General features: G+C 36.8%; 1 protein-coding gene across 1 annotated transcript in view; it reads right to left on the reverse strand.

Annotated features, from left to right (window-relative positions):
* CNTN5 (contactin 5) overlaps window positions 1–20,846 on the reverse strand; it is a 1,372,019-nt gene that overhangs the window by 30,356 nt on the left and 1,320,817 nt on the right. The window contains exons 20-21 of the mRNA XM_068554615.1: window positions 20,061–20,295; window positions 3,597–3,706 (exon numbers count right to left, since the gene is read on the reverse strand). Coding sequence (XP_068410716.1) covers window positions 3,597–3,706; window positions 20,061–20,295 — 345 coding nt within the window. The remainder of the gene's footprint in view (window positions 1–3,596; window positions 3,707–20,060; window positions 20,296–20,846) is intronic.

The raw sequence follows: 20,846 nt of genomic DNA on the forward strand, positions 1-20,846 counted from the left end.
TGTGTTGTTTCTTTGTGTAAAAATAGTTGTCAGAATTTGTGTTGATTTACTTTAAATAAAATTCAGTCAATGTGATGATTGCTCCAGAATTTGATTAAATGCTATTAACATATCCTTAAAGATATTCCATTTTTGCTTGTGATAAGTTGTTGTTTTGAATAAAATAGATTTAGAGAAAACTTTGTGCTCTGACACTCTTGAGTGCCATGCTTGAGTGATCTTGATCTTGATCTCTAGTAAAACCTTGATCACCAGCATTTTGTAAAACCCTTCTCACCATGGTCAGTAAGGTCTCTGCGTGGCCATACCCATTGGGCAATCTCAGGCCTCATCTTTCTGAATTTCTTAGCAGCATTTGACTCAGTAGAACACTCCATTTTAAAATTCTTCTCTTGGCTTCTGAACTTATTCAATGTCTTCTATAGTTTCTTTGGCCATATCCTCTTTCTTTCTTGAGTTCCAAATGATGAGGCGCCATAGGGCTCACTTCTCAGACATCTTTATCAACATTCGGTGATCCCAGCCAGCACATGTATAAAAACCATTTATATACTGAAGATTCCTCAGAGTTATAGCTCTGTCTCTAACCTTTCTCTTAAAATAAGACTCACTTAAAAAAAAAAAAAATAAGACTCACTTGATAGCTCTTTTTGTAAAAGAATAAAATAAAATAAAATAAAAGGCTTATAAAATTTAACACATTAAACCAGAATCTTTGATCTTTTTCTCTAAAATATGTTCTTCTCCATCAGCTCCTTATGTATGTGAATGATTTGTCATTCTCCCAGCTTCTTGGGTCAAAAAGCTCTGGAATTAACTTTGACATAGTCCACATTCAATTCATAATCAAATCCTGCCACACTTCCACTCAAAATATATCTTAAAAGGTCCACTTCTCATCAATTCCACCTCTACTGTTCTAGTCAAAAGCAACTTCATTGTCTGCTAGGTTGGAAGGACCGCTTCTCCACTGCTTTACCTGAGGTCCTCTCTAAAGTTTGTTCTTCACCCTCTAGACCAAGAGATGCTTTTAAAATATGAGTCAGAGCCTGACTTGACTCTCTGTTCGTAATCGTTAATGGCTTTTCCTTATACTGAAGGTAAAATCTAAACTCCTTTTCCTGGTTCACAAGACTGCATACAACCTGGTTCTTGTCCCGGCGATTTTTCCTGCTACCACTCTTCCTGTTGTTCACTGTTATCTGGCCAAAATCGCTCCTGTTCTCTTCTTTGAACAAAGCCAGCATGCTCTTAAGACAGAGCTTTTGAGTTTGCTGTTCTCTCTACCTCTCTCCCTCTCTCTTTCTTTCTCTCATTTGATGATGTCAAATGTCACAACCTCAGAAAGATTAATTAGTCAAACCTCTATAAACAGCAGACTCTCACTCTACCTTCTTGTGCAGTACTATTTTTCTGCACAGCATTCATCATCAACTGAAATTATATCACACATTTACTTGTTAGCTGCTTATTGTTTGCCTTCCCTACTACAACATAAGCTTCATGAGGACAGGGACTTTAATTTGCTCATTGTTTTATCCCTAGCATCTAGCTCAGTGTCTGCTAATTAGTAGGCCTCCAATAAATATTTGTTGAAAGAATGAATGAATGATGATTTATATTTAGAAAGAGAACCATTGTTCACAAGCTTAAATCTTATGTGATCTCTGTAGGACCTCATAGAAAGCTGTTATTACAGGTGAATCACAGTGGGAATATGAATGTCATGCTATTAGGACAGGCAGAAAAAAAGTTGAGGGTGACTAGCTGTGTGACAGGAGCACCACTTTGAGATGTAGAAGCCTGGACCCTCACTCTTCTGAACACCAGAATACACTTTATGGCTTACTACAAGTATGCACACCAGATATTCTGATTCAGAGGTCTAGGTGGACCTATACTCATGTAATTGTTTTAGGTTGAGTTCCATAGAAGCAGAGCTTGAGACAGGGATTTGAATGATGTGATTTACTGTGAGAGTGCTTACAGGTGAATCTATAAGGAAGGGAGGAAAAGAGGACGGGAAGTAGAAAGAACTGAGCAAGAGTGTGGTCCCGGGTGATCTAGCCTTGGCCTGATGTACACGACAAAGGCTCTGGATCATAAACTGCACCATAAAGTTGTTTCCTCCTTGAAGCAAGGGACCAGTATCAGTCAGTGTCAGCCAGTCATTGACCTTGGGTTGCTTGATTGTGGGGTTGGTACCTTTTCAGGTAAGGCATCACCCCTTAGTGGAGGGCAGTTCTCCAGAGGGAAAGCTGAAAACCATTCATAGCCAACACTCACAGCAGCTAGGGGATGGTGCCCTGGCCCAGTGAAGGGGAGCAGGGCAGGCCACCCCAATGTCTTCTACAGTGGGAACAAAAGGGGCTGATTGTGAAGCACAGATTTTCATTTGTTCAACAAATATTTATTGTAGCTGTCCTGAGCCAAGTACTACCAGTCCTGGGATTCACTGGTGAACAGACATGGTCCCTGCAGCATGGCTAGGGAGAAAAAGAGATTTTAATAAAACAAACATGCAATCCGGATATGATACATATTGAATTATCACCAAATAATGAATTGAAGCAAGATTGTAGAAATAAATCCATGATATTGTATAGGTAATGGTTTCATATAAATGATCTTTGCTATAACTCTTAGAAAGATTGTATAAACTCTTAATCACTGTAATCTTTAATGCTGGCTGTATATTAATCAAATAGTTCTCAGCCATTATTTGAAAACTCAAATATAATAAAGAAATGTGTTTTTAGCCTGGAAACCATGTTGGTATACAAGTCCTATATTTGGTCATTGTTTAAAAATCAAGATGATTTTCTCTTAGTGGCAGTTGAAACAGAGGACAAGTAAACATTAAAAAGTTTAAAGACAACTAAGATCCTCAATTGGATGCTAATTCTTTTTTGTATTTTATAAATTACTCCCCTAATCCTATCCCTCACTGGCAAAGGCAAGAACAAGAGCTGTATGAGAGCTCTTGTTTTTGTGGAATACTCAAGTTCATAGACTGCCCACAATCCTTCAGTCCATGTGGAGGATAAAATTTTATTGAAGTCAATGAATTGTTATAAAATGTTCACCACTATAAGGCTGGCATGACTATGTTTAAAAACAGTAAAATCTGAAGGACAAAAAGTCATTTGAGTGAATAGGTACAGATCACTAAATTCCAAGCAAATCTGAGAAGTTAGTATAGGAGGTAAGATCTGCCACGAACAATATAATAGGAAAACTTGTTTTATACATTAAATTATTAGACAGAAATACACAAAAAGTATTTTTAACCACCAATAAATTGGATACCAGTAAATATCAACCTGTAGCTCCTGGTTTTTTATCTAAAGGTCTATTTTCTCTCTCTCTCTTTTTTAAATCTTTGCCCAGTGCTATGGAAACTACTATATTGAAAAATAAGCTAGCTAATGAGCAACATAATACATGTCAGTAGAATAGTATATTTCTCATTTCTTTTCCATAGAGCAAAATTTCAAAGGAATGTAATTCTGTTGAAGTGTCACCAAACCATTTCTTCAAGAGAGTACAGTGCCGGCAGAAATAACAAGGCTTATTTTCAGTAATTCTGTTCATACCTCAAATCCCTGTGGTCTTCCTAGACTCTCTTTAATATGTTTCCATGCAACAAGAATCTCTGACACAGACACACTTGTAGCCTTGACATCTGTGGGAGCAGCAGTGGGTTCTGTATGAAGGAAAATGGAAATAATAAACCACGATGGTAACAAGTTATGCATACCAAAGCATTGCACCTGAATATGTCAGGTGTTACTTCCTTCTATCTGATTTTTGAAATGAAGTGCTGTGATGATTATGAAAAGCACAGCAAGAAAAAAAGATGTTCTTTTTGGATTTCTACACTGTGTCCAAGTCTCATCAGTACCTTACCAATGACAACAAATCTAGCAAGACAAGTAAAGAAGATCTTTATCCTTGGATTAACTAGGACGTTTCTGGAGAAGTTACATTGTCTGACTTAAATTGTCTGCCAGTCTAGCATAATGTTCAAAAGAATGGACTAGGAGTCAGGCTTGGATTTTTTTGTTGCTGTTGTTGTTGATTTTTGTCTTCCAAAAAATTACTTACCTTCAGACAAGTTGCTTTACCCCTTCCTGAGCTCCAGTTCCGTCTTCTGTCATTTGGGCATATTGAGAGTACTTAGCTAATAAACTTTTAAGGTTAATTTTAATTGAAATAATACATATAAATTAGTTAGCATGGTGCTTGGCACTTAAAACATTCATTCACAAAATATCACTTTTTATTTTTTTTACCCTGGCACAAACAGAATCTAAATTTCATTAGATTTCTTTTGTTGTTCCAACCACAAAGCTACATTTCCATGATTGTGTAAGGAATGTGTTATGAATCATGATATTTAAAAGGCATGCATTGACTTTTAAGACAGATATAGACCAAAAAGGAAAGTCCCCGAAGGTCTCGGTGCTGTTGTTCAAAACCACCTTTTCATTCATTCCTATGCTCAGTGACCTTTCTCACTACTTTTTTTTTTTTTTCAAATACATCATGTCTGACTGGTATCCATCAAGAGGTGCACTTTATTTGAGGTTGTACTCTATGTGAGGAACAAAATATTTTCAGCTCTGACATTGCTGAATCATAAATACTGTGTCACAAACACACGTTAAATGAAATGGCGGAATAAAGGCCATAAGTTAGTTCAACTAGTCTATACAAAGTCGATTTCAAAAACCCCTACCCCATAAAAATTGTAGAGGCTTTTTGATTCTAACCCCATATCACTGGTAAGACTTCAGATGAAACTGTTGACAAAAAAAAAAAAAAAAAAAAAAAAATATATATATATATATATATATATATATACACACACACACACACACACACACACATTTTTTTTTGTTGTTTTTAGATTCAGGGAACCATACTACAAAGGCAGAGCTCTAAATTTAATTTTTCAGTCTTAGTCATATAAAGGGAATTATTGAGTTGGCCAAAAATTTTGTTTGGGTTTCCCATAAGATGTTATGGAAAAACCCAAAAGAACTTTTTGGACAACCCAATATAACCATTTGCTGAGATTTTTCCTTTTCTAATGGAAGGTGGCCACATATCTACCTAGAGAGCCTTTATATATTATTAATTGAAAAATATAAGTCAAAAACATCTACCCTTGTTACTGTAAAAAACACACAGAAGACTTTTTCAAAGGTGCATGTTTGCACTGAGCAATGATTTTTCTTTTGGTAAAGCTTTCATTAAAATTATATACTATATTTGTGTTACTTCAAAGTGCTTTGGTAAATTCACATTAATCTTTACACAGAAGCTGACATTAGTTTCTGCCATGGTATAAATTGTCATTTCTCATTCTGCCCTTTGAATATCTTTTATTTTCTTTTGCTCAATGGTTTCCTTCATCCCACTTTCCAACTGCCTATTATTTGTGCATCTACCAGATTTAAAAAAAAAAAAAAACTCTGTGAAAAGCTTCTACTTTTATTTCATTCTAGAATTCTGTTCAGCAGACCTGCAACAAAATTTTTTTTTCATTGCTATTTAACAGGAGTTAAAATTCTTTATTTTGCAAGTAAATGAAAGGAAATGCTCATGTTCTTAAGTGTGTATAATCTGACCTCCAGGGTTTAGGATATGATTTATTTCAAAGAAAGCCACCCTTTGAATATCATTTGTTACTTGGAAGAAGTTTTGCTTATCTTTTAAGTGAATGCATTGCAGAGATTTGTGTGACAAATGCCTTCTTTCAACTTTTTTTTATTATTGAGGCAATTACATCTTTGTCAAAGGAGATTGCAGGGGGATAAATAATTTCAGAAGCACAAAATATGTGGTTGGATGGCAGCCTTTTGATCTCTCTTTACCACTAGAGAAAGAAATTTCTCTCTCAGCTTTCTGTAGCACTACACAAGTTTAAGTACTTTTTAAATAGAATGACGAAAGTTTTAGAAAAGTAAAAAATGAAGAAAAATATTCAGAAATTATTTCCCAAACCAGCACCCTAAATTCTATTTAAAAGCTCTAAGCTTTTAAAATCCAGGTCAGACACAAGAAGACATTTCACAGTTGCGCTCTCGGGGGATAAATATTACAGTTGTATCAAACGAATAAGAGTAAATGAAACAAGAATTGAAGAGTCATTTTTTATTTTTTTCACCTTCTGGATGTAAATAGTATCAGAAGTAGACCCATGTTGACCTGCATTGGAAATTTAAGCATGTAAAAAAGTGACCTCAATCAGTTTTACTTCCAAAAGTTTCAATTTGTACGGTTTATTAGCCAGTGAATATTTTCATGTGTATCTAAAAGTTTGTCTGCAGACAAGAGTAACTGACTAGATCATAGAATGTCTGCTTTGAATTGGAACTAGCTGTCCTGTTTGGGCATCCCATTGCAATTGAATGATGGAAAGTCACAACTAGAAAGAATTTTAGAAAGTCACTTGGATCAAAGGTCACACATGGATGGCCAGTGGGTCTTCAGCCATATTTTGTTTGCCCAAATAATCTATTAAATTAATTAATTCCAACATTCCATGTAAAAATAAGAATTTATGGCTTATTTTGCGGAAAAAAGGGGGATACCAAGTCTGAATCCTTGGGTGCTGGTAGATGAGAATTAGCAGTTGGTCCCATTAGTCAGGGCATATGCTTTTTAGTTTGCCAGATTCTCTACCAGTCCTTATTGTCTCACTTCTGGGACTACTTCACTTATTTATATTTCTTACCTGACGTCTATAGGCTTTTGAGTTACGAACCTATGTTTTAAATCCATGCCCTCATTTTTTTTTTTTGCTTTTTAACTTTTTTTTTAATCTAAAATACTGTAAAATCACATAATATGATTCAGAAGGCAAAGTGTCATCAGGAGCAAAATAATAAGTCCAGTGCTCTTTCACTGTAAATATTTATTATTCTCTTACTTCTAAAACTTAAAAATATGAAATTTATTGTTAATTTGATGAATGCTCCCTATCGTGAAATTGTTTAGATGCCACACACACACAGTTTTCATTGCTCCCCCATCTTAGTGATTGTAGACTCAATGAAGATTTGTGTCTCTGTGATAAGTTTGCACAGGCTACATTAACTGCATAAAGGAAAAAGGACTTACGAATATCATTGCATATAGTAGGTACAGTTTGAAAATTTAAACATGCCCTCATTTTGCAGATGAAAAAAGTGACATAGAAACAGGTTGATTTATCCGAACTCTGCTTCTGGCTCTGAAAGAGCCCCAAGTAGAACTCAGGTCTCAAATGCTCTCTCTTCTGTTGTTTTTAAATGGCACCAAGGAAGCAGCTGGCTCATTCTTTACCTCTGAGGGTCAGTTTTGTGGTGCAGATGATATTTTACAAGAAGAATATATAGTCAATTCTCTTGCTGCATAATTGTTTCCAAATAACTGACAGATGAATGAATGGAATAAGATTAAAAACAAATGAACAAAAATAACAAAGAAAATAGATGAGGGGGGAATAACCAAAGGTAATAATAGTAACTGCCATTTATCGAAGATTTGATATATGCCAAGCCTTATTTAAAATTCTTTATAATGTATCTATTAATCCTCCCAACAACCCTACTATCATTGTCACCATTTTTCAGATGAGGAAATCCAGGGGCAGAGAGGTTAAGCAACTTGCCCAAAGTTGCACAGCTGCTAGAGGGTGGAGAGAAGATTTGAACAGAGCAGTCAGGCCCTGACCACCACACTGTTCTGCTTCTGTGCACACATCTGTGTTTACCCCCCTGGTGCTTCTTCCTACTGCTTTCTCTTCTCCTTGCCCCACCACACCTAACTCCTCTCAAGAATATTTATGTTGGAATCCCTAGCTGGCCTCTCTAAGTCTTGCGAGAAACCACCTAAACCCCCGTCATCTCCTATTTAACCCTACCACAGGCATACTATCAACTCCTTTTTTTCCTATTTCATGGAATTTTTGATAATTTTGAACCACAGCTACACTGCTCCTCATAGATCTTGTCATATTCAGGCATCTCTAAAACTCTCCTGATCTGTAAATCACAGGATCCTTCTTGCCACTCTCACTTCTATCTGTTATGCTCGGGTAATTTGATGAAAATTCAGGGATTTATTAGACATTACACTAGCATTTTGTCTAATAGATTCAAAGATTTTTAAAGATTTCTTTTTTTTCTTTTCACTTATGATGATATTAATTAGGCCATGGCTGACTCCTTCACTCCAATCTTGGGATAGGAAGTGGACAGGCTGACTGATAGAATTCAGTTCCTATTAGATTAAAAATTTTGTACAGCATTACCATGTTCATGAATTTAGATGATACATTTGTATCAAGTGACCTAGCAGCTGGAGTTCTCCAAGTAATATGGGGGGATGTGCTTATAATATTGATTATACGTTTGACTTCCCAGGAGGGGTGGGCAAGAGCATTCATCAAAGGACAGTTTAATAAACTCCTTGGGAGAAGGGTTATGGTTTCATTATTTAAAAATTCAGTTAAGACAGCTGTAGCTGAACTTTTACAGGCACTAATCCAAATGGATCATCTGGCAAGGACAGGAAATTATTCCTCGTATTTTACAACTAATATGCCAATTTATTAATTTTCAAGTTCACATAAATCCCACAGAGCTCAGTTTCAGCTAAGGACTGATTTGCAGAATAACACCTCATGAAAGTCAGGTTTTAATTTGAGCTGTGGTAGCTCAATTTGCAAGAGGATAATTGCATATCATTTTCTGCAAACAAGGAGAAGCTTTTTGACTTTATTTAAAAAATAAAAGCTGCATATTTTTACATATAAGGAAAAAGCCAAAAAAACTAGAAAAGGTTAAATCACATCACATGTAAACAAATATTTCAACCTACAATTAATCTATATTGAATTTCCCCCTATTTTTCTATTAGATGTATTTGAATGCTCAGGTTCTTTCCCTTTCCAAATCTAAAGTGGAAAATGGATGTAAGTTTAATTAATAAGTATTTCTAGAAATATGGAAATGAAGGCCGATTTGATTTCTCATGTTGGAAATATTGCTTTTTATCATTTATACCATGCATTTTAAAATCAATTATGTTGGAACTTTGCTATTCTTTAAAAAAATAGAATTGTTTCCAAGATGAGAGTATTGCATGGGATTATATCATACCCTGAGACCTGAAGTCAAAGCAGGGTTAGAATGCACACAGTTTTTGCCTGGTTCAAAGGGTATAGACAAATGTGCATGGTGCATGGAAGTCCCAGAAGGCAAATCTTTTTCCTCCCAGGTTTATGTCGAATGTTGCTTGTCACTGACAGAGCCATTCGGGATTACTTCTGTTGTGGAAACCTTGAAAGGTTTCAAAGTCTCAAGGGTGTTAGCAGAAAAACCATTTGGAGATTTTCTGACAGTACTTTAGGGCAATAGTCAACCTCCGAGTGTCAAGAGTCAAGGTTATTTCCCAAGTGATTTACTAAGTATTTATATGTATAAATGATGAATCCTTCTATAACAGATTACATTCAAGGTTTTCTCTTCAATAATGTGCTTCTCACTTGCATCCCAATAGGTTTCTTGAGAGGAAAAGGAAAACATAGAGGTATGGGGAATGCACACAAGCACTTATGGAAGTGTGTTCTGGATGCGAATGTCATCCATTGTCAATGTGCCAGTGGGAAATGGGTTGAGAACTAGTACTGTCAGGTGTGCCTTGTAGTCCTTGTGTTCTGTGCTTCTCTCCAAACAACATGGCCGCGTTTGATATGGCATCTGGCACATTTCTCTTCATGTCTTGATGTCAGCTGTGAAAGGGTGGTACCTTCTCCATGGTACTCTAGGTGTGTAGCTGTATCATGATATGAAGGGAAGGAACTATGCCCATAAACAGAGATAGAAAGCCAGTCCCTCTGCTCTTGTTCTTTGCTTTATCTAAGAATACAGAGGACAGGTGGACTAGGTTAATGGAAGAAAAAAGAAACAGAAGTGGTCTATGGAGAAATACAGTCTCAACCAGATCAGCTGGGCTTTGGGCAAGAGTATGATGACAAAGGCTCACTGTGAATCTCTGTGAACATCCACAGACATGGAAGAAAGGCCCCCTGCTCTGGCATGAGCACGATATATTATTTTGTCAGTTTATTACAGGCCTTGACTCTTTTAAAGAATGGTTCAATCTTGAAAATGTTCACTCCTTTTCAAGTAAAGCAGTTTGCCAAGTGGCTAAAAAGGATGTTGGTTTCCCTCTTTTTATTATAGAGCAAAAGTCGATCTGTTATTATTGCCTATACTGGGACAATTAAAATTTAAAAGAATATTTCAGAATGTAGAATAAATCGACAAAATTTTAGTCTTAGATTTGTAATGGTGTCCAGGGATGTTCTAGTTCCAGATTTTCATTTTTAGAGTGGAGAAAGGTAAGGTTCAGAAAGGTGAAAAAAATGCCCAAGACCTTACAGCTAGTCTGAGCTTGAAACTCAAGCTCCGCTTACCCTAGGCAAATGCTCTCTCTTCCTTCCATTGTCCTGCATTTTGTGTTTAACACAATTTAATGGTGCTAAAACTTTATTAATATTTACACATGAAGTTCCAAATTAGTACATTTAATTAGTGAGCAAATGCTAATATATGTTTGAATTTTGTTGTCAGAACAAAGGCAGACTCTATTCAGATTTTTTTTATTTTGACATATTTATTGGAGTATACTTGCCTTACAATGGTGTGTTAGTTTCTGCTTTATAACAAAGTGAATCAACTATATGTATACATATATCCCCATATCTCCTCCCTCTTGCATCTCCCTCCCACCCTCCCTATTCCACCCCTCTGGGTGGTCACAAAGCACCACGCTGATCTCCCAGTGCTGGGCGGCTGCTTCCCACTAGCTATCTATTTTACATTTGGTAGTGTATATTTGTCCATGCCACTCTCTCACTTCGTCCCAGCTTACCCTTCCCCCTCCCAGTGTTCTCAAGTCCACTCTCTATGTCTACATCTCTATTCCTGTCCTGGCCCTAGGTTCTTCAGAACCACTTTTTTATTTTAGATTCCATATATATGTGTTAGCATACGGTACTTGTTTTCTCTTTCTGACTTACTTCACTCTGTATGACAGACTCTAGCTCCATCAACCTCACTACAAATAACTCAATTTCCTTTCTTTTCATGGCTGAGTAATATTCCATTGTACATATGTGCCACATCTTCTTTACCCATTCATCAATCGATGGACACATAGGCTGCTTCCATGTCCTGGCTATTGTAAATAGTGCTGCAATGAATATTGGGGTACATGACTCTTTTTGAATTATGGTTTTCTCAGGGTATATGGCCAGTAGTAGGAGTGCTGGGTCATATGGTAGTTCTATTTTTAGGTTTTTAAGGAACCTCCATGCTGTTCTCCATAGTGGCCATATCAATTTACATTCCCACCAACAGTGCAAGACGGTTCCCTTTTCTCCACACCCTCTCCAGCATTTATACTTTGTCAATTTTTTAATGATGACTATTCTGACTGTTGTGAGGTGATACCTCATTGTAGTTTTGATTTGCATTTCTCTGTTGATTAGTGATGTTGAGCATTCTTTCATATGTTTGTTGGCTATCTGTATATCTTCTTTGGAGAAATGTCTATTTAGGTCTTCTGCCCAGTTTTGGATTGGGCTGTTTGTTTTTTAGATATTGAGCTGCATGAGCTGCTTGCAAATTTTGGAGATTAATCCTTTGTCAGTTGCTTCATTTGCAAATATTTTCTCCCATTCTGAGGGCTGTGTTTTTGCCTTGTTTATGTTTTCATTTGCTGTGCAAAAGCTTTTAAGTTTCATTAGGTCCCATTTGTTTATTTTTGTTTTTATTTCCATTTCTCTAGGAGGTTGGTCAAAAATGATCTTGCTGTGATTTATGTCATAGAGTGTTCTGTCTATGTTTTCCCCTAAGAGTTTGATAGTGTCTGGCCTTACATTTAGGTCTTTAATGCATTTTGAGTTTATTTTTGTGTATGGTGTTATAGAGTGTTCTAATTTCTTTCTTTTACATGTAGCTGTCCAGTTTTCCCAGCACCACTCATTGAACAGGCTGTCTTTTCTCCACTGTATATTCTTGCTTCCTTTATCAAAAATAAGGTAAGCATATGTGCGTGGGTTTATATTTGGGCTTTCAATCCTGTTCCACTGATCTGTATTTCTGTTTTTGTGCCAGTACCATGCTGTCTTGATTTCTGTAGCTTTGTAGTATAGTCTGAAGTCAGGGAGTCTGATTCCTCCAGCTCCATTTTTCTTCCTCAAGATTGCTTTAGCTATTCAGGGTATTTTTTGTTTCCATATAAATTGTGAATTTTTTTGTTCTAGTTCTGTGAAAAATGCCACTGGTAGTTTGATAGGGATTGCATTGAACCTGTAGATTGCTTTGAGTAGTATAGTCATTTTCACAATGTTGATTCTTCCAATCCAAGAACATAGAATATCTCTCCATCTGTTTGTATCATCTTTAATTTCTTTCATCAGTGTCTTATAGTTTTCTGCATACAGGTCTTTTGTCTCCCTAGGTAGGTTTTTTCCTAGGTATTTTATTCTTTTTGTTGCAATGGCAAATGGGAGTGTTTCCTTAATTTCTCTTTCAGATTTTTCGTCGTTGGTGTATAGGAATGCAAAAGATTTCTGTGCATTAATTTTGTATCCTGCTACCTTACCAAATTCATTGATTAGCTCTAGAAGTTTTCTGGTAGCATCTTTAGGATTCTCTATGTATAGTATCATGTCATCTGCAAACAGTGACAGCTTTACTTCTTCTTTTCTGATTTGTATTCCTTTGATTTCTTTTTCTTCTCAGATTTCTGTGGCTAAAATATCCTAAACTATGTTGAATAATAGTGGTGAGAGTGGACAACCTTGTCTTGTTCCTGATCTTAGCGGAAATGTTTTCAGTTTTTCACCACTGAGAATGATGTTGGCTGTGAGTTTGTCATATATGGCCTTTATTATGTTGAAGTAAGTTCCCTCTATGCCTATTTTCTGGAGGGTTTTATCATAAGTGGGTGCTGAATTTTGTCAAAAGTTTTTCTGTATCTATTGAGATGATCATATGGTTTTTATCCTTCAATTTGTTAATATGGTGTATCACATTGATTGATTTGTGTATACTGAAGAATCCTTGCATTCCTGGGATAAACCCCACTTGATCATGGTGTGTGATTTTTAATGTGATGTTGGACTCTGTTTGCTAGTGTTTTGTTGAGGATTTTTGCCTCCATGTTCATCATTGATATTGGCCTGTAGTTTTCTTTCTTTGTGACATCTTTGTCTGGTTTTGGTATCAGAGTGATGGTGGCTTTGTAGAATGAGTTTGGGAGTGTTCCTCAGTCTGGTATATCTTGGAAGAGTTTGAGAAGAATAGGTGTTAGTTCTTCTTTAATTGTTCCATAGAATTTGCCTGTGAAGCCATCTGGTCCTGGGTTTTTGTTTTTTGGAAGATTTTTAAACACAGTCTCAATTTACGTGCTTTTGATTGGTCTGTTTATATTTTCTGTTTCTTCCTGGTTCAGTCTTGGAAGGTTGTGCTTTTCTAAGAATTTGTCCATTTCTTCTATGTTGTCTATTTTATTGGCATATAGTTGCTTGTAGTAATCTCTCATGATCCTTTGTATTTCTGCAGTGTCAGCTGTTACTTCTCCTTTTTAATTTCGAATTCTATTGATTTGTCTTCTCCCTTTTTTCTTGATGAGCCTGGCTAATGGTTTATCAATTTTGTTTATCTTCTCAAAGAACAAGCTTTTACTTTTATTGATTTTTGTTATTGTTTCCTTCATTTCTTTTTCATTTATTTCTGATCTGATCTTTATGATTTCTTTCCTTTTGCTAACTTTGGGGTTTGCTTGTTCTTCTTTCTCTAATTGCTTTAGGTATAAGGTTCAGTTGTTTATTTGAGATATTTCTTGTTTCTTGGTATAGGATTCTATTGCTCTAAACTTCCCTCTGAGAACTGCTTTTGCCGCATCCCATAGGTTTTGGGTCATTGTGTTTTCTAGGTATTTTTTGATTTCCTCTTTGATTTCTTCAGTGATCTCTTGGTTATTTAGTAGTGTATTGATTAGCCTCTGTGTGTTTGTATTTTTTAAAGATTTTTTCCTGTAATTGACATCTAGTCTCATAGCATTGTTGTCAGAAAAGATACTTGATACAATTTAAATTTTCTTATATTTACCAAGGCTTGATTTGTGACCCAGGATATGATCTGACCTGGAGAATGTGCCATGAGCACTTGAGAAGAAAGTGTATTCTGTTTTTTTGGATGGAATGTCCTATAAATATAAATTAATTCCATCTTGTTTAATGTATCATTTAAAGCTTGTGTTCCTTATTCATTTTGGATGATCTGTCCATTGGTGAAAGTGGGGTGCTATAGTCCCCTACTATACTTGTGTTACTGTTGATTTCCCCTTTTATGGCTGTTAGCATTTGCCTTATGTATTGAGGTGCTCTTATGTTGGGTGCATAAATATTTACAATTGTTATATCTTCTTCTTGGATTGATCCCTTGATCATTATGTTGTGTCCTTCTTTGTCTCTTTTAATAGCCTTTATTTTAAAGTCTATTTTGTCTGAGATGAGAATTGCTACTCCAGCTTTCTTTTGATTTCCATTTGCATGGAATATCTTTTTCCATCCCCTCACTTTCAGTCTGTATGTGTCCCTAGGTCTGAAGCGGGTCTATTGTAGACAGCATATAATACAGGTCTTGTTTCTGTAACCATTCAGACAGTGTATTTCTTTTGGTTGCAGCATTCAATCCATTTACTTTTAAGGTAGTTATCGATATGTATGTTCCTATTATCATTTTCTTAATTGTTTTGGGTTTGTTATCGTAGGTCTTTTCCTTCTCTTCTGTTTCCTGCCTAGAGAAGTTCCTTTAGCATTTGTTGTAAAGCTGGTTTGGTGACGCTGAATTCTCTTAGCTTTTGCTTGTCTGTAAAGGTTTTAATTTCTCCATCGAATCTGAATGAGATCCTTGCTGTGTAATCTTGGTTGTAGGTTTTTCCCTTTCATCTCTTTAAATATGTCCTGCCACTCCCTTCTGCTTTGCAGAGTTTCTGCTGAAAGATCAGCTGTTAACCTTATGTGGATTCCCCTGTATGTTATTTGGGTTTTTTATCCTTGCTGCTTTTAAAATTTTTCTTTGTATTTAATGTTTTATAGTTTGATTAGTATGTATCTTGGTATGTTTCTCCTTGGATTTATCCTGTATGGGACTCTCTGTACTTCCTGGTCTTGATTGACCCTTTCCTTTCTCATATTAGGGAAGTTTACAACTATAATCTCTTCAAATATTTTCTCAGTCCCTTTCTTTTTCTCTTCTTCTTTTGGGACCCCTATAATTCGAATGTTGGTGCATTTAATCCTGTTCCAGAGGTCTCTGATACTGTGCTCAATTCTTTCATTGTTTTTTTGTTTATTCTGCTCTGCAGTAGTTATTTTCACTATTTTATCTTCCAGGTCACTTATCCGTTCTTCTGCCTCAGTTATTCTGCTATTGATTCCTTCTAGAGAATTTTTAAATTCATTTATTGTGTTGTTCATCATTGTTTGTTTGCTCTTTAGCTCTTCTTGGTCCTTGTTAATCGTTTCTTGTATTTTCTCCTTTCTATTTCCAAGACTTTGGATCATCTTTACTATCATTAATCTGAATTCTTTTTCAGGTAGACTGCCTATGTCCTCTTCATTTGGTTGGTCTGGTGGGTTTTTACCTTGCTCCTTCATCTGCTGTGTGTTTCTCTGTCTTCTCATTTTGCTTAACTTACTGTGTTTGGGGTCTCCTTTTCGCAGGCTGCAGGTTCGTAGTTCCTGTTGTTCTTGCCGTCTGTCCCCAGTGGCTAAGGTTGGTTCAGTGGGTTGTGTAGGCTTCCTGGTGGAGGGGCCTAGTGCCTGTGTTCTGGTAGATGAGGCTGGATATTGTCTTTCTGGTGGGCAGGACTGCATCCGGCGGTATGTTTTGGGTTGTCTGTGACCTTATTATGATTTTAGGCCACCTCTCTGCTAATGGGTGGGGTCGTGTTCCTGTCTTGCTTGTTGTTTGGCATAGGGTGTCCAGGACTGTAGCTTGGTAGTTGTTGAGTGGAGCTGGGTCTTAGTGTTGAGATAGAGATCTCTGGGAGATCTTTGGGTGTTTTATATTATGTGGATCCTGGAGCTCACTGGTGGACCAATGTTCTTAACTCATCTCTCCCACTTCAGAGGCACAGGCCTGATACCTGGCCGGAGCACCAAGACCTTGTCAGCCACATGGCTCAGAAAAAAAAAGAAAGAATGAAAAAAAAAATAAAATAAAGTTACTAAAATAAAAAAAAAATTATTAAAAATAAAAGGAAATTTAAAAAATAATAAAAAAAGAAAGGAAGAAAGAAGAGAGCCACCAAACCAAGAAAACAAATCCACCAATGATAACAAGTGCTAAAAACTATACTAAATGGAAAACAAAACAAAACAAAAAAATGAAGAGACAGAACCATAGGACAGATGGTAAAAGCAAAGCTATACAGACAAAATCACACACAGAAGCATACACATACACACTCACAAAAAGAGAAAAAGGAAAAAAAAATATAAATATATATATATATATGGTGGTTCCCAAAGTCTACTGCCTCAATTTTGAGATAATTCTTTGTTTATTCAGGTATTCCAGAGATGTAGGGTACATTAAGTTGATTGTGGAGATTTAATCCGCTGCTCCTGAGGCTTCTGGGAGAGATTTCCCTTTCTCTTCTTTGTTCGCACAGCTCCCAGGGTTCAGCTTTGGATTTGGTTCCACCTCTGCATGTAGGTCACCTGAGGCCATCTCTTCTTCGCTCAGACAGGACAGGGTTAAAGTTGCAGCTGATTAGGGGACTCTGGCTCACTCAGGCGGGGGGAGGGAGGGGTATGGAATGCAGGGCGAGGCTGTGGAGGCAGAGGGCGGCATGACATTGCAACAGCATGAGGCGCGCCATGTGTTCTCCCGGGGAAGTTGTCCCTGGATCACGGGACCCTGGCAGTGGTGGGCTGCACTGGCTCCCGGGAGGGGCTGTGTGGATAGTGACCTGTGCTTGCACACAGGCTTCTTGGTGGTGGCAGCAGCAGCCTTAGTGTTTCATGCCCGTCTCTGGGGTCCGTGCTGATAGCCGCGGCTCACGCCCGTCTCTGGAGCTCGTTTAGGCAGGTGGTGCTCTGAATCCCCTCTGCTTGTGCACCCTGAAACAATGGTCTTGTTGCCTCTTAGGCAGGTCCAGACTTTTTCCCGGACTCCCTCCTGGCTAGCTGTGGTGCACTAGCCCCCTTCAGGCTGTGTTCACGCAGCCAACCCCAGTCCTCTCCCTGGGATCTGACCTCCGAAGCCCGAGCCTCAGTGCCCAGCCCCCACCTGACTCGGACAGCGGGTGAGCAGAGAAGTCTCTCGGGCTGGTGAGTGCCAGTCAACACTGATCCTCTATGTGGGAATCTCTCTGCTTTGCCCTCTGCACCCCTATTGCTGTGCTCTCCTCTGTGGCTCTGCAGATTCCCCACCCCCACCCCCTGTCCCCACCAGTGAAGGGGCTTCCTATTGTGTGGAAACTTTTCCTCCTTCACAGCTCCCTCTCAGAGGTGCAGGTCCCATCCCTATTCTTTTGTCTTTGCTTTTTCTTTTTTCTTTTGCCCTACCCAGTTACGTGGGAGTTTCTTGCCTTTGGGAGGTCTGAGGTCTTCTGCCAGCATTCAATAGGTGTTCGGTAGGAGTTGTTCCACTTGTAGATGTAATTCTGATGAATTTGTGAGGAGGAAGGCAATCTCCACGTTTCACTCCTCCGCCATCTTGAAGCTCCTCCCTCTATTCAGATTTAATTTGCTTGGTATCTTTCATATTTCAGTCCACCAAAGTAAATGAAGTGTTACTATGAAATATGTTACCGCAAAAACCTCAGTGTCTTTGAAAGAAAATATGCATACTTCCTATCTAGCTGGAAAGAGAAATCTCTAAAGGCAAGCCATTTCAAGTTTAAGAAAACACAGTATAAACAACCCATGGTGGCTGCTATAATTTAATTTTAAAGCAAAGGTTGACAAGGAACGTACAAATCTGGATTTCTTAAAGGCAACACTGGTGTTACCATACGAAGCATGTACACACCTCTCCAATTCATCTCACGTGACATTTGGGACCGTGTGCTTTATAGTTAGTTTAAATAAATTAAAACCACAAGAATATGCACTTCCTGAATAAAACATGTACTTCAAAACAGTTATCAGAGTAACAAATGATGTAAAATATTATTATTATATATATAACATAATACAATAACGAAAAATTATTGTTAAAGACACTCCTGATGAGAAGGTATAGGGTAGTGATTAAAAGCATTAGCTTTGGAGTCATACAGACCTGTGTTCAAATCCCAGCCCTGTCACTTACTACAGTTACTTACAACTTTTGTTATTTACTGGGTTGATTTGAACATGTTACTTAGCCTCTCTGAGTCTCAGTTTCCTGCAAAATAGATTGCAGCTTGAGACTCCTACCTCATATTTGATTGTAAGAGTTAATATAAGTAATGTGGAGACCGGCTATACTATCTGAAAAAACATCAGAAACTTGAGATGCTAAGTGCGTGAATATCTCATCAGAACACCTATGATTCCTTATTTTTACTTGATTCTTCACTTTCCTGTTCATTCTTATACTAGGAAAAACTTTCTACTTCTGCTTCAAAATTTGGCTCTATGTCATAAAATACAAGGCAGCTAGTGCTGAAAAACTACATCTTACATAAATCAGACACTACCTTTGTGCTTCAGTATTCAAATGTCCTTACTTATTTCCCCTGCCATGAATTCCCCGTACCAAAATGATTGGTAATTCTCTTAAGCTATTCAAGTCACAAATGTGGGCACAAAGGAAGCAAAAGTGTCAGTTTATGAGAAAACAATAATTATTTGGAAGGTCAAATGTGTGCTGCCTTTGGTGGAACATTAGCTCAGTCTTCTGTCAGGTTTAGGGACTGTAAGGCATTTTATTTACTTGCAGGGCCAATTGAAATTGCATACTTGAATTGAAGAAGGACTGTGCAGAAAAGCTAACTTTAGGGAGTTAACTCTATCAAGCTTTCTCTCACTCAGAAAATGCATTTTTGTATTAAAACTTGAAAGAACCAAGAATTTTGATGTAGGAAGCTGAGTTTGCCCTCTAGCACTACCACCTGTTGACTGTAACCATGAATAAGTCACAGACTTACAGTTTACTGATCTGTAAAATGGGTTTCCTGCCTAGGTCCTGCCTACCTAGTAGTTTTAACTGAGAATTAAATGAGGTTATACGTATGAAGGCAGCTTGCTATAGACAAATCAAGGATTTAATGATTGAAAGGACTGAGTTTAATTCTCAATTAGAAACTATTTAACTTTTTTAAACAAGTTCCTTAACTTTTCTGAACTTCAATTTCTCTTTCTCTACAATGGGGATAATAATGCCTATTAGACAAGATTGTTGTGAAGATTTAATGATACCATGTGTGAAAAGCTTCAAACAAAAAATCCTGTCTGATACTTCTGTATCAGTCTGCTGTTTTGTATATGAGGTCAGTAATGAATAGTTATTGGAGTCTTTATTTAAATTTATTTCACATAAGTTAAAAATTTCAATTAAAATAGAAATTATCTAAATTTCTAAATTTAAATTAGAATAAGGTTAAAATAGAAAATGATCTAAATTGCGAAACAGAGAAGAATGGTTAAATGTCCATCCATCCAGAGAATATTCTACAGGCGTTACTAATGTTGTTATTGTTATGGAAAGATATTTGCCATACATCATCAGGGAGTGAAGAACATAAAGCAAAGTATATGGAATGATCAATTTTTTTCAATAAAAATTGAAATTATTTGAAATTAATTATTGAATTATTTGGAAAAATTTTTGGAAAAATATATCTAAAAAGTGTAGTGAGACTGTGGGTAAGTTTTATTTTCGCTTTTGGTGTACCTGTATTATCTAATATATTACAGTAGTGTCACATTCATGTACCAAAATAAAATATTAATATGTTAAATGAAAATAATAAGCATAAAAAAAACTGACCTCCTTCAGCTGAACATATGACCACAATTTGACTGAAAGGTCCATCTCCTTTATTGTTATAAACGCCAACCTTCACTTCAAAGGGAGTAAGAGGAGGGACACTTTCATCTCGATAAATGAATTTTGAAGCTTCAGAAGATGTCACCATTTTTTCCTTCCAGCCACGTGTTCCATTGGGTCGGAAAGCCACAATATAGCCAAAGCCTTCCCCATTCTGAAACTCTTCCGATACTGGCTAGAGAAGAAAAATGCAATTAAATATCAGGAAAATAATTGATCAAAACCCCCACTCTTTCCAATCTTTAAATTTTTAAAAATTATGGGTAACTAGAGCAATAGAGACTCTCCAATCTTTATATTACATTGGAAGCCAACATAGAACAATAGCTTGGCAGTCACTGGAAATTTAAAAGGCTTTAAAGGTATAAGATTAAAAAATTAAAAAAAAAAAGATTAAAAAATTAAATGGTATCAGTTGGTATTTAAGAAAAGTATCAGGAATATTGAAAACTCTTGAAGTGAAACAAATTTGCTCCAATTAGTCATGTGTATGAAACAAAGGTCCTTGGATTCCACACTAGAATGTAATATGTTGGGAAAACTGTCATACCGTCTGGTGGTCAGGAAAATCTTGCCACTGGTAATGCTCTGCAGAGGACTTTGCACAGAAAATCTCGGTGAAATTAATGTAAGACCTTTCTTCTAGGGTTTTTCTCAATTACTGTTGTGCTTTACTAACATATGAAAAAATTAGAATACAGAATTTTTTCAGGAGACTTGTACTCC

Source organism: Eschrichtius robustus, chromosome 11 (genome assembly GCF_028021215.1).
Source record: "Eschrichtius robustus isolate mEscRob2 chromosome 11, mEscRob2.pri, whole genome shotgun sequence".
Lineage (NCBI taxonomy): Eukaryota > Metazoa > Chordata > Mammalia > Artiodactyla > Eschrichtiidae > Eschrichtius > Eschrichtius robustus.